General features: G+C 42.5%; 1 protein-coding gene across 1 annotated transcript in view; it reads right to left on the bottom strand.

The window, feature by feature from the left end:
- Window positions 1–1,727: 1,727 nt before the first annotated feature.
- The window catches only part of LOC146863459 (interleukin-12 subunit beta-like), a 72,685-nt gene continuing 60,934 nt past the window's right edge, over window positions 1,728–13,478 (bottom strand). Inside the window, exons 7-8 of the mRNA XM_085643176.1 lie at window positions 9,604–9,720; window positions 1,728–2,418 (exon numbers count right to left, since the gene is read on the bottom strand). Coding sequence (XP_085499302.1) covers window positions 2,401–2,418; window positions 9,604–9,720 — 135 coding nt within the window. The 3' untranslated portion in view covers window positions 1,728–2,400. The remainder of the gene's footprint in view (window positions 2,419–9,603; window positions 9,721–13,478) is intronic.

Raw genomic sequence — 13,478 nt, 5'->3', positions numbered from 1 at the left:
TGCGAAGGAACCATGTGAAGGAACCATGTGGGTGCACGGGGTGCATGTACCATGCGAAGGAACCATGTGGGTGCATGGGGTGCATGAACCATGCGAAGGAACCATGTGGGTGCACGGGGTGCATGAACCATGCGAAGGAACCATGTGGGTGCACGGGGTGCATGTACCATGCCAAGGACCGTCTTTTAAATGTTTCCAATTGTGGAATTACAGGAGCCATGGAACACAGGAAGAAGGGGATGCTCTGCAGAGCACAGCAGAGCTTCAATTTTGGGGCTAATAGAAAACTGGAGGGTCTACAGAAATAGAGAAGTGTGGGTAAAAACCTGTCCTATTCAACTTGAGTACGCAAAAAAGAACAGGAAAAACAATTATGGCAAATAGAAACTTTAATAATGTTTTTCATGCAGCAATATGGTGCAGGTTTGTTAAATATATAAAAAAAATAATTACAGAAATAAATATTTGAATACATAAATATTAACCACTGACTAAAGAATATCTCAACCCTTTTGTATTAAATAAAGGTCATTTTCTTACGCTGGTCAGTTCGCTACCCATTTCCCTGGAAAGGGATTTAATCTAAGCCTTCCCCAATGTTCCAGGAGACTAACACAGCCTGGGTCTGTTGGAGAACATTGAAGAAACTAAAACCACCAGTGTCTGTGTAGACTACATCAGCCGCGTACAAAGGTCTTTAAGCGTGCGGACCTTTCAAGGCCAGGATGACCAACTTGAGCTTAGGCCATGACATTCAGGCACACCCTCGTATTTCCTCAGGAAGACCAGAGGATGCTGCAAAACAGATGATTATATTGAGATCACAGTCTTAAGAATCTCTAGGGAAAACATGGTGCTGCTTTGAAAGCACTAAATTAGTAGTTGTAATAAAAGCAGTGGTTGGGTTTTGTAAGCATACCCAACACTAGCGGGTAAAGGAATTCATAATTGTGAGGAAAATATGAACTTGCCAGAATCTTACAATTTGCTGCATGCCCTTTATTCCACATCTCATTGCAATGAGATGGACTTTCAGCTGCATGCCTGTTAGACATCTCATCATGATGAGATGGGCTCTCAGCTGCATGCCTGTTAGTCCTCATGTCATCGCAACAAGATAGACTCTCAGCTGCACGCCTGTTAGACATGTCATTGTGATGAGATGGGCTCTCAGCTGCATGCCTGTTAGATCAAGTCATCGCAATGAGATGGACTCTCAGCTGCATGCCTGTTAGTCCTCATGTCATCGCAACGAGATGGACTCTCAGCTGCATGCCTGTTAGTCCTTATAGCATTGCAAGGAGATGGACTCTCAGCTGCATGCCTGTTAGACATGTCATCGTGATAAGATGGGCTCTCAGCTGCATGCCTGTTAGATCAAGTCATCGCAATGAGATGGATTCTCAACTGCATGCTTGTTAGTCCTCATGTCATCACAACAAGATGGACTCTCAGCTGCATGCCTGTTAGTCCTTATGCAATGGCAATGAGATGGACTCTCAGCTGCATGCCTGTTAGTCCTCATGTCATCGCAACGAGATGGACTGTCAGCTGTATGCCTGTTAGTTCTCATGTCATCACAACAAGATGGACTCTCAGCTGCATGCCTGTTAGATCATGTCATCGCAACGAGATAGACTCTCAGCTGCATGCCTGTTAGTCTTCATGTCATCACAAAGAGATGGACTCTCAGCTGCATGCCTGTTAGATCACGTCATTGTAATGAGATGGTCGGATAGCCCTTATTGCCTCAAAGTTGCAGCCTCAAACGGAACCATTAATTTGTTTTGCAGCCCTTCCCTACTGAGAGCCAACACCACACAATAAACACCGCTAGCGACACTATTGATGGGGGTGCCCTGGAACACAATAGGGGTCGCCTCTTTTTCTAATTTGGTTGTTGAAGTTTGATTTAAAAAAACATTTCACCAAGGAAGGAAAAACTTCCTACACTTTTCTAGTTGTATTGTATGAAAGCTTGAAAACAAAATCTTTATTCTCATGAGCCGATGGCTTTCCCTGAAAAAACCTGTGTGGTGTTCAGTTCAGGAAAACAATTGTCTTCAGAGGGACAATTTGCTTTTTATCATCCTTTGGTATTTTACAGTGACCAGATCATTATCTCTGGATGAAATGCAGCAACTCCTGTGAGTATGCAATCCATACAGCCTATATTCAGTGCTTGCTAGGAGAATATTTGGTCCAGATAGCAAGGCTTGAGGGCCCTACATTTTGAGACTTAAGAAAGCGTGATACAACATAAGTCGTGATCGAGGTTACATTTAGTGTCCTACAAAAGATGGTGCCCCGCCTGGAAGAAATAGACCAATCCCTAATCCAAAGGCCAGCTTCCAGTTCTTCTCCACTTCATGTCTTCATGGTGTCTCTGCTGCTCACTTACTATGTCCGTCTTCTTGTCTATCAAGAGAAAGCAGTACATGGATTACGAGAGAACTGCACAAGCCAACCACAAACATTTACTTGCATCTTCGACTTCGTCATCTGGCACCGGTGATCAGGCAACTTTACACCAGCATTTGCACCGACTATCCAGGGTAAACTTCCATTTTCAATTAGAGACCAAGAGCTGATGCATGTTACTTGATTACAGTCACCGGTGCAATGCATGTCACACAATCTCAGAGTGTGGCGGATGCCCTACGCCCAGTGGCACTGTGACACGTCACTCATGACTGTTGCATAGACACCCTCTCAAAATGGAAGACATCACTTCTTGCAAACCAATGCAACACCAACGGTGACATGTCATAAACCATCCTTCCTGAACCACGCTTGCTCAGCCGAATACTTTAGCCTAAGACACAATTACAAAAATATGTTCTGTATTAAGACACCTTCCTAAGTGTTTTGTTTGTAATTCGAGGGAAATTGAATTTGATCTCAGGGGTTTCTCGGGGATTTGTTTTTTGGGAATAAATAAAAGTAACGGCCTCTCAATCGCGTGGAAACCTTTCCAAGGCGACCAAGTCATAGCGAATGGTTGGTCTGTTGCACATTTTCTCCCAACTCTAGATCCTTGACATCTTCATCTTCTCTGTCAACTGTTATAAGTGATGACATTAAACCTAATGCAGACTCCTGGCATCTTCAGCACTGTTGGGTGCTATGGTTCGATGCCCTGGTACTCCTCAGCTCAACACATCCTCACTTCCATTGGCACCCCCAAGAATCAAGCATCCGTCTCCAACTCCTCGTGTACATCAGCTCTGCCGCCACTTCATCTTGGTGGTCGTTTCTTTCTCCCACTCCTTTGCTAAGACCCATAAACCTCCTTCTACCGCCTCACGGTCAGGCTGCAAGTGGTTTACTGATGGACTCTTGAGCAGTGTTGTGATGTCTCTTATGGATCCCATTTCCCTGTCTCCTACTGTCTGGGTGCTGTGTTGGATATTTTATACTTATTTTCTCTTCCGGTGTTTATTTGGGACCAGCCAAGCCCTTCCCATTGCCGTCGGTGGTTCCTCTGTTCACTGTGGAGCTGTTGCAGTGTAACCAGTGCTTTCAAGAGTGAAACACCTCAATACTTCAGAAGTTATGTTAAGTTAAGAATTTTGTAAAGCTCATGATTACTCCATTTGGAGTGTCCCCGCGCCAGGCTTCCACATGTTACAAGGGTCTCTTAAAACAGTCCAGTACTCGCAGAATCGCAGATTTGGCCTGTTTGCGATCGCAAAAAATGCTTTTCCGATGCAGCAAACACAATTTTGAGATTCGGTAAGCTGTTACCAAATTGCAAAATGGGTTTTCGATTTGCTATTTGGAAGGGGTGTGTTTAGGGCTTCCCTTTCAAATAGCGAATCCTAATGGTAGGCTGAATGCTTTGTGAACATGAATATGGTCGCAAAACATTCACATTTTTCTTCAAGAAGTGGCAACCCATTCGCAAATGGGAAGGGGCCCACAAGGGACCCCTTCCCCTTTGTGAATGCTTGTAAAATCCTTTTTTAAGAGCAAGCAGTGGTCCCACGGATCACTGCCTGCGCTTAAAATATGAAAAGAAAACTTTTCAATTTTGTTTTTGAAACGCATCCGGGTTTCCTTTAAGGAAAACGGGCTTCATAAAAAAAAATGCTTTATTTAAAAGCAATCACAGACATGGTGGTGTGCTGAGCCCAGCAGGCCACCTTCCCTGTAATTTTTGCGATTCCTAGGAGGTCGCAAATTGCGACCTACTTCATTAATATTCACGCGGTAGGTCATTTACAATCCCCTAGGAATTGCTAAAAGTGTTCCACACACTTTCATGCATTTCTTTTGCAATTTCCTAATTGCGAATCACAAAGATTCGTAATTAGGAAATCACACAACGTTTTGATTTATGTATCTGGCCCCAAGTTTTGAGTTTTTTACTGAACATAGTGCCCGATTCACAGAAGTAGTCTGAGACAAAATCCTAACTTTGCGACTTTCGATATTCACAAATGGCATTTAGGAGTGGTAAAGTTAGGATTTTTTCTTAAGTTTGTCTTAAGTTTTGATTTTTAGACAAAAACCTAACTTAAGTTTAACTTAAGACAGTTTCCGACTGCCATCGTACTCCCTCGGTCGCAAAGAGGTGGCCGGGGGAGTACTGAGGGATTTCCGGACGGCGGATGGGCTCTCCGAGCCTGTCCTCAGCCATCCGGAAATCCGAGTCGGATTCCTTTCCGACCGAGCCCATCGGAATGGCTCGGTCGCTCAGGAATTCGGTCGACACGTTCCGATTCGGTCGGAAGGGCTCTAACCATCGTTCGGAGCCCTTCCGGCCGAAATCGGAATCGGCCCCTCAGTGTGTTTCAACACCCCTATATGGTGCAGGGGTCTGGGGACATCTTAATGCTTCCTCCCACCAAGTCGAGGAAAATCGTATTTTCCAGGGGCTTCTCCATATCCCCCACTCCAGCTCAAATTTCATCATGCACTCAGAGCTAAACCTACACTATTCATCAGATAAAGTAAAGTTGGCTCCTTTGCTGTTGTGGGTCAGTGTGTGGCTTAACCCTGATGCCTGTCTGTGCAGGGATATTATCACTGACTGTCTTCGTTTAGACAAGGGCCGTACAATTCCATGGCTAGATTACATTTAAAAAACCTCTTGAGCCATGGGATTGTCTGCCTTCTTCACGACTCCCTCAAGTATTTAAAGGGAAGATGAACTTAAGGTCAAGAGCCATTTTTCAGAGCTCTGCAAGGCAAAGAGGTTGCATATTGAATTAAGTTAGAGCTCTGTGAGAGGTTACTATAGATTTTTAGCGCCTGTTGACCCTGTACTGTACCTGATTCTAGATCTTACCCACTGGGAGAGACCTCGCCTCTTCTGCTTCAGGGCAGGAGTGGTCTGGCTGCTTTTGGGAAGATAGCAGCGCTTTGAGGGGTTCTGACCCACCTTGCCCACGTGACTGTTTGGCAGACTAAAGCTTGTTACATTTATTGTTTTTCTGCATGGGTTTTAATCCTCTGTTTTGGTACTTTCTTAAATACTTACTAAATTGGTTAGGGCACCGGAAATGTGGAGAAGCACTATTTCACCCTCAGCTACTAAAGAGCCATGATGTATTGTTGCAAAGTCAATCTTGTGCCCTGGGCACCCCCATTTGTTTGCTGACTGGTACTGGTAGTAACTGACTCTGACTGTCCCTGGGCTCTGCCTAACCCAGCCCAGGGCCAGTGCTATGCTGGAAACACACTTAGAATACAGTGAAAACACATAAATACACTAGAGTACACTATGGATTAGGGTACCCCCTATGATTGGCATGACCTCCCCTATAAGGTCCTACTTCATAATAGGGTTTAGGGATCAAAACTTCCTTTAAGTCCCTAGTATATAATAGGGCATGGCAGTTTAGAGGCCAACAACCCTTTCTTCATTTGCATGTGTGCACTGCTGAAGCCTTAGGTCAGTTTAAAAGCAGCCCTGTGTTGCAGGACTGCTTTTGAAATACAAATTGTGCCCTAACTCGACTTTGGTGTTTGGGGCACTTAAAAATGTATAAACTGCAATGTTTTGGTATATTAGGTACCCCCAGAGTCTTCCTTAGGTGCCCCCGTTGTGAGGGATTAAATATTTATAAGGAGAACACTTATAAAATAAGTTTGCTATGCCTTGGGTTTAGTGAAATTACACCTTTCACTCCCCACATTGTAGTAAAGGGCTTCCCAAAATCGTCTTTGGTGCTAGGAGCACTGTGTAGTGAGGTTCTGCAATATGTGTACATATTCAGAATCCCTAAAGTCTCCCCTAGGTGTTCCATGGGTGGGGTGTCCTGTAGATATAGGGAGGGTCCTTATAAAATATGTTTTTTTAAACCCTGACGTTGGAAAAATGGCCCAAGTAATTTTCCCCATTAAAAATCCCCAGCCACATAGGTTAACATGGCAGGGAGTTATTCTTTAATAATTCCTCTCGGGAGTATCCGAAAAATATAATTCAAGAACTCACTAGAATGCTATTGATAAAACCAACAATATTTTATTGTTACATTTATCCAAAAATGTACAGACAAGAAGTTATAAGACTTTCTTGTCTGTAAGCCAAAATTCTGTCCACCAGTACTCTGTCCTGATTGGCTAGAGTTAAGTGGATTAGCCAGGCTGCTTTGAAGAGGTGATAAGTAACACCTGTGGTTAAGGCGCCATATTGGGAGGAGGGAGTTCTGCTCCTGAGGAATGCCAATGTCAGGGGGAGGGGGTTGTAAACAATAATTAGAAGGAGGAGACAGGCAGGAGAAACCATTTTCATGGTAAACAGACAAAATATAGAGTTTAAATTATCGACCTACCAGAATATCGATGTTGAAATATCGTCATGCCAGAATATGGACAGTCAGAATATCGTCGACAAGAATATCGAGTTGAAGGTAAGTAATATCGTTTTTTTTAAATATCTCGGTTAAAAATATAGTTTTTTTAGTTAGCGTTATGTATGCTAGTGTTTAATTTAAATGTATGTGTTCTATATTTTTGCGTAAGTATTGCTTTTGTATTTTGATATATGTGTTGAATTTTTCTAAGTTATGAATTTTTTTTTAACAACATTTTGCTTTTTAGTTCCGTAGTGGGTTGTGGGTTTAAAGGAGAATAGGGTGGGAAGTAGTTTAATTATAATAAATGTATTAATAATTTTTATGTTATTAATTATTTTTTAATTACATTTTGCATTTTAGTTCTGTAGCGGGTTGTGGGTTTATAGTGGAATAGGGTGGGAAGTAATTTAATTATAATACATTTATTAAGAGAAGTTATTAAATATTTTGTACTTAAATGTTGCGTTTTATTTCCGTAGCGGGTTGTGGGTTTATAGGGGAATAGGGTGGGAAGTAGGTTAATTATTATTAATTATTTAATACTTTTTATTAATTAATATTTATGTATTTAATAATTTGCTGTTTTATATTGTTACAAATAAACCATTCCTAATGCAATGTTTACAGGATGTATCCCAGCTTGATTGTTATTAATAGTTTTACCCTGTGACAATAGCTGCTGTACTACTTGAAAAAGATTCCCTGATAATGTATTCTATCGATTTTATATTGCATTTAGAATTGGTGCATGCGGTAACTGAATGGTTTTATTATGTTTGCTTGTCTTTTATGGTCACATTCGGCCGTATAAAGATCACTTGAATTGAGGCTATATATATATTACCTACTGGCGGTCGCCAGTAGGTAGTTATAGTTAGGACCCTGTTTCCATAGGAAAACCGCAACATTCTATTTGGAATAACTTTGGCGCTGGTCGACGAATCCTCGCGAAATTTTCAAAACTAATGGGGCGCTACGCTCCGCTCCTACCCTGAAAGTCTCGGGGGGATTCGTCAAGCGGGGGCTGAGATAAAAGGGGGGTCCCAAAACGCGTTTTTCCCATGCATTTTTCCATAGGAACTTTAGACACAGCTACAGCCCGAACGGCTGAACAGAGTTCCTTGAAATTTGGCAGAGAGGTAGTCTACAGGTCAAGGAAGTGCCTTTTGTAGGTTTGGTGTAAATCTGTTCAGTAGATTCTGAGAAAATAGCCTTTAAATCAATATATATATCTGAGCCAGCTTACGGTGCGCTTACGGTGCGCTTACCGTACGCGCACGCCGTCGTGCGCGAGCGCGATTCTGATTGGCTGTTACATCTTAGTAAACATTCGAATCGGTCGAAACCAGGAAGCGGCGGCCGCCATTTTCTCTCCCGCAGTCTGAGAGGGGGTTAAAAAACAAAGGCCAAAAACATGTAAAGGGGCTGTTTAGACAGCTCCTAAGCACCCAGCCATGTTGAGGGAGTCCTCAAAGACCCCCCAAGGCCAAAAACGGAATTTTAATTTTTTCGATAATTTCGCCGATTACGCTTACCGTACGGTAAAAATTAATAAAAAAAAAAAAAAATTATCCATACTCTCCCCACCCCATGTGCAAATGGCCATTTGAGCATGGCATATAACAGATGAGAAAAATTAAAATATTGCCTTTCACAACGAAGCGCATCATATGTCCTCCATGTGCGCATCGTGCGTACATGGCCCACCGTGCGTGCACGGCACTAACTGCGTAAAGTGGGCGCGCGGTGCGCGAAGCGCACCGCGTGCTCACTGTGCACGCACGGTGCGCGAAGCGCACCGTGCGCGCACGGAACGAACTGCGTTAAGTGGGCGCGCACGCCACGAATGGCGTAAAGTAACTTAGCATTTAAAAAAACGTACAAATTCACTGAAAACACCATAGGTTTCACACACGTTATAGTTAGGAATTAGCATTTAAAAAACCTTGCATATTCAGTGAAAAAACCATAGGTTTCACACATGTTATAGTTAGCTGGAAATTTTACTGATAAAAAACCAATGAAATTCCCCCGTTATAGTTAGTGCAGGCAACTATAACTCACGCGACCGCAATCTTCTGCTGATGCTAATACTGTATTTAGACACTTATTTGCCCATGTCTTCTTCCATTAAATTTTAGCTATACATATATTACAAATATTTTTTTTTCATAAAGACACATATGTCATCAGCAGAGGATTGCGGTCGCGTGAGTTATAGTTGCCTGCACTAACTATAACGGGGGAATTTCATTGGTTTTTTATCAGTAAAATTTCCAGCTAACATAACATGTGTGAAACCTATGTTTTTTTCACTGAATATATATATATTTATATTCCAATACCCAAATATACATTTATAAATATATGTGTGTGTGTGTGTGTGTGTGTGTGTGTGTGTGTGTGTGTGTGTGTGTGAAATCCTGAATCAGTAATCTGCTAATCTTCACCCATTAAAACCTTGAATTAGATGGCATTATTTCAATGGCATAAACCATAAACCATACATTGGGCGTAAAAGAAGGCATAACACGTACCAACGTACAGCTCCTTTAGGGGCTCTCCTTAGTGTTAAGGAATAGTTGTGTGGCTGTTGCTAGGCACAGGGCTTGCGCCACCTTTAGTTACAGCGGTAGACGTTGTTGTGTAGGCAAGAGGCATTCAGACAGTAAGTGATCAGTCTGAGGGAGGGTCCTCTTTTTCAATGGTAGCTCCTTGAGAGTGCATTGTGTTCCCTCGCCCATCCGATATATAGTCGAGCTGAAACCTCTCTTAGGTTTCTTTTAAAAAGACCCACCTGGAGTTCAGCCCAGTCGCTCCACTCTGAGTTATAGTACAAGTCACGGCATTTGATGCGGACGGATTTCAACCTTCCATCGATGGTCACTTGCTGGTCTTCCAGTGTAAGGTTAGTCTGAAAAAGTGTCAATGGCACAGAGTTAGGTTGTCAGTATCCAACATGGCCACCATCCCTGTATGGCAGGGGTGTCCAGTGTAGTTCAAATGGCTTACATACTGAGCTCCATTTGCATTACATTTGTATCCTGACAATCTGGCATTGATGTAGCCCCCTTAGGCCCACATTGGACACCCTTCTCTGGGATCATGCCTCTGTGTCTTAGGGTCCTGTATCCACATGTGAGGTATGGTATCAACCAAGGCCCAGACTTACTAATGCTTTGCGTCTGGTTTGCATCACAAAAGTAATGTAAACCCAGTGCAAATCCCTATCGACTAATATTCATACACAAGGATTTGTGCAGAAACCCTAGCTCTCTTCTAGGCAGACATAACAAGGAGAAATGTTTTAATTTCTTCTTATTTTTCCAACTTTGCATGTGTCCACCATTGTAAAGCACAAATGCAAAGTGGGAAAAGTCTTACAGGATAGCTTTTCTGCTGGAAGGGTCCCCATTCTGTATAAAACCTATGCATTAGAGACAGCACACACATGCACCATGGCACAACCGTATGTGCGTTGGTGCATTGAACCTTGACGTGGTCCAGAACTGGCAGGATGAAAAAATGCAAGATATAGTGGATATGGCACATTTGTTCTCTCTCCGTATGATGCAAGGCAGCGGAGCACATTCTGTTGCTGTGCTGCATTGCATCAAATATTAGTAAAGCAAGGCCCAAAGGCCCTGTTGAAGCAATTTTAGTAGATTGAAAGCACACCCAGGCCCAGACTAAAAAAGCTGTCATGCAACAAGAGCTGCTGTGTTGTGTCAGAGGGAGAGTGCTCCTAAGTTATGGCAAGGTCCTGCTCTCTCCCTAGAACTAGCGACAGTCAGGCTGCCTAGCACCACACACACCGTTGCATCGTTGTGCAAAAGTATCTGCATAAAGTCTAGCATAGGTTTTGCACTCGAAGGGTAACTTTCCATTAAAAAATACTATGCTTCGACAAACTTTCAACTTTTCCTACTTTGTTTTTTACACTTTTCCACTGTTCCTGTGTGCCGTACAGTGCAAACCCATATCTACTGTTGGGTAGGGTTTTGCATATGTGGTTGCATTGAAACGCCCATGTACCACCCATGCAATGCCCCCTTGACTCAAAGAATGGAAATCACGGGCCTTGCGTTACTTTCACATCCCACACACGAGAAGTTCCGCCACTAGCCGGCAATACACACAAGTGACTTCAGTATTAATACACTTTCTTTATTCAATGTGTAAACACATGTCTTTTGGGAGAACTGTTTAACCATTTTATATCTCAGCACATTACCATATAAACTGCTTAAATATTTCTTAAAAAAGACGAATGTTTACACATTGATTGAGGCTGTTAATAAAAAAATAACTTGTTTGCATCAGTGGCTGGTGGGGCCCTTCCCTTGTGTATGATATTCTGGTATATTGATGCCCCCCTCATGGGGGGTAACAGAACAATACCCAGTCTAGGATGAAAACATTTATTGCAGAAAATATTTTAGCACAAAATACGTTTTGCGCTGGAAATTAAATTCTATGGGGCTTATTAATGAATAGTGTTGCATCGCTGGGGTGAAAGAGAGATGCAACACTTTTCAGTGCGCCATCCTTGCGACACCACGGAGGCGCCGTATTTACTGTATGGCGCTCCATGTCGCCAGGATTTACAGATATGTCAGGAATCCTGATGTATCTGACGTTGCAAAAATGGTGCATTGCTGGAGTGGGTCAGGAGTCAGTCACAACTCCAGCAATGTGTCATGTCACATGGGAGATGCCAGTTGTGAATAGGCCTGTGTCACCCCTTACATCTGCTTCAAGCAAGCGTAAGGATTTGACGCAGTGAGGCCGTAGAAGTGTTGCAGTGAAGTCTCATAGATTTCACTGCAACACTTCCACGAGTCTTTTTTTGCGGGGAACGCCCACCCAGCATACATTATACCTGACGCAGATATAATGTACCTCAGGGCTTTGCAAAGTGACGCATCTCCCTAGATGCGTCTCTTTGTAAATGTGGCGCATTGTTTACGCTGCCGCAGCGTCACAAAAAGTGATGCAACGGCAGTGTGAGGGCGTCATAATTGAGGCCCCAAATAACCATTCTGTGCTGGTTTACATCACTTTTGTGAGGCAATCCCAGCACAGAATGCTAGTGCGTCTGCCCTCTAGAGTCATCTTGAGATTCTTGCTTTGTGATTTAACGTCCTGCTACCCTGATGCAATAAGTGCTTACAAGCCTCCTGCACATTACTACCCGTGAAAGTGGTTACAAATATATTTCTGTGTTTTTGTTAAGAAGGCCAAACACAAATCCATATTGGACCTTGGATGCGGCACACATAGATCATGTGGTATTGTACACAGCTGCAGGGGTGCAGGAACAACTTTCAGGGTGGGGGTGCTGACATCAATATTATATCACCCAAGTCACAGGGATTGTGAAAAATCCAAGCATCAGACCAAGAACAAGTGCGGCAAATGAGCCGCCTCCAGTCAGCAGGAGAGTAGCAAGGGTGTGGTGGGAAGCCGGAGGTGCTTTTTGGTGCATACTGCCAGAAATACATGGTGCTAGTGCACTGTAATTTACAGAAAGCACATTTTTATAAATTACAAAATCCTCTCACTTTGTAATCAGAGAGTGAAACATAAACCATTCTCCTCGTTCATCTAATAAGCAGCATTTTGTTAGAAGACGAAGCCTGATATTTGAGCTCTGTCTGTGAATGCTCAGCAACCAAGACAAGATAAACAAGCATTTGCAACGCAATAGGTCTCGCCAATTACGCAAGTTTAAGCTATTGGCATTGTAAATGACAATGCCTTTTATTTATGTTTTAAAAACGAAAACAAAAATGAAAGGCATTGTTATTTGCAATGTGAATAGCTCAAACTCGCGTAAATGCGAGACCTATTGCATTGTAAATGCTTGTTAATATTACAGATACCCCTACTACTTGCACAAAAATTGATATAATTTGATGGTCCTGAAGAAGGTGGTCAGAATGTGTTTAACACAGCCGAAACGTGCATCGACCTGTCTGTGTATGCACCCAGCCCACAACACGGGCACAGAGATTCCAACATTTTTGTCCCTTGTTTGACCCTTATGTGTATGTGTTCCTGGGTGGGTTGTTTGTATGGATGGTATGGAAGAGTATAAATGTGGCTATGAGAGGCAGTATGAGTATGTGATGAATTGTTAGGGGTTTTGTCGATAAAACTACATTTTGTGTATAAAAATGGTCACGAGATTTGCTCATGTATAAATGATATAATATCTATGTTAAAATAAGAAAAAATGCAAAAAAGAGTCAATAATATGTATGGTTTTGATGTTTTGAATACTATAATGAAATAACTTTTAAAAAACCAATACAAATGTTTTGATACAGTAACTTTGTTGCATGTCTCAGGTAGTACATTAGTAATCCAGTGGAGCTGTTTTAGCCCTAATGAGCAAAGAAATAGAGGTCAAGTAGGAGATTGTTGATATATTGTTTTGGTGTATTTGTCCCCCTTTTCTCCCAGACCTTAAATGTAATATTTAGAGGGGGTTCCCTTTTTCAGAAGAAACAGGGAGAAGGCATTTGGGATTTTATCACAGCAAACAGGGACCAGATGTAGCTCTGTTACAACATAGAAGACATCAGTTTCTTTTACAGTGAACATGGAAGGGATGGTGGATGTGTTAGAAAAAGGATGTCGGGGACTGGGAGCTGTCTTACAGTAAAC

Source organism: Triturus cristatus, chromosome 2_2 (assembly GCF_964204655.1).
Source record: "Triturus cristatus chromosome 2_2, aTriCri1.1, whole genome shotgun sequence".
In the NCBI taxonomy this organism is placed as follows: domain Eukaryota; kingdom Metazoa; phylum Chordata; class Amphibia; order Caudata; family Salamandridae; genus Triturus; species Triturus cristatus.
The sequence above is the reverse complement of the archived record's forward strand: the minus strand, read 5'-3'. Positions and strand labels throughout refer to the sequence as shown.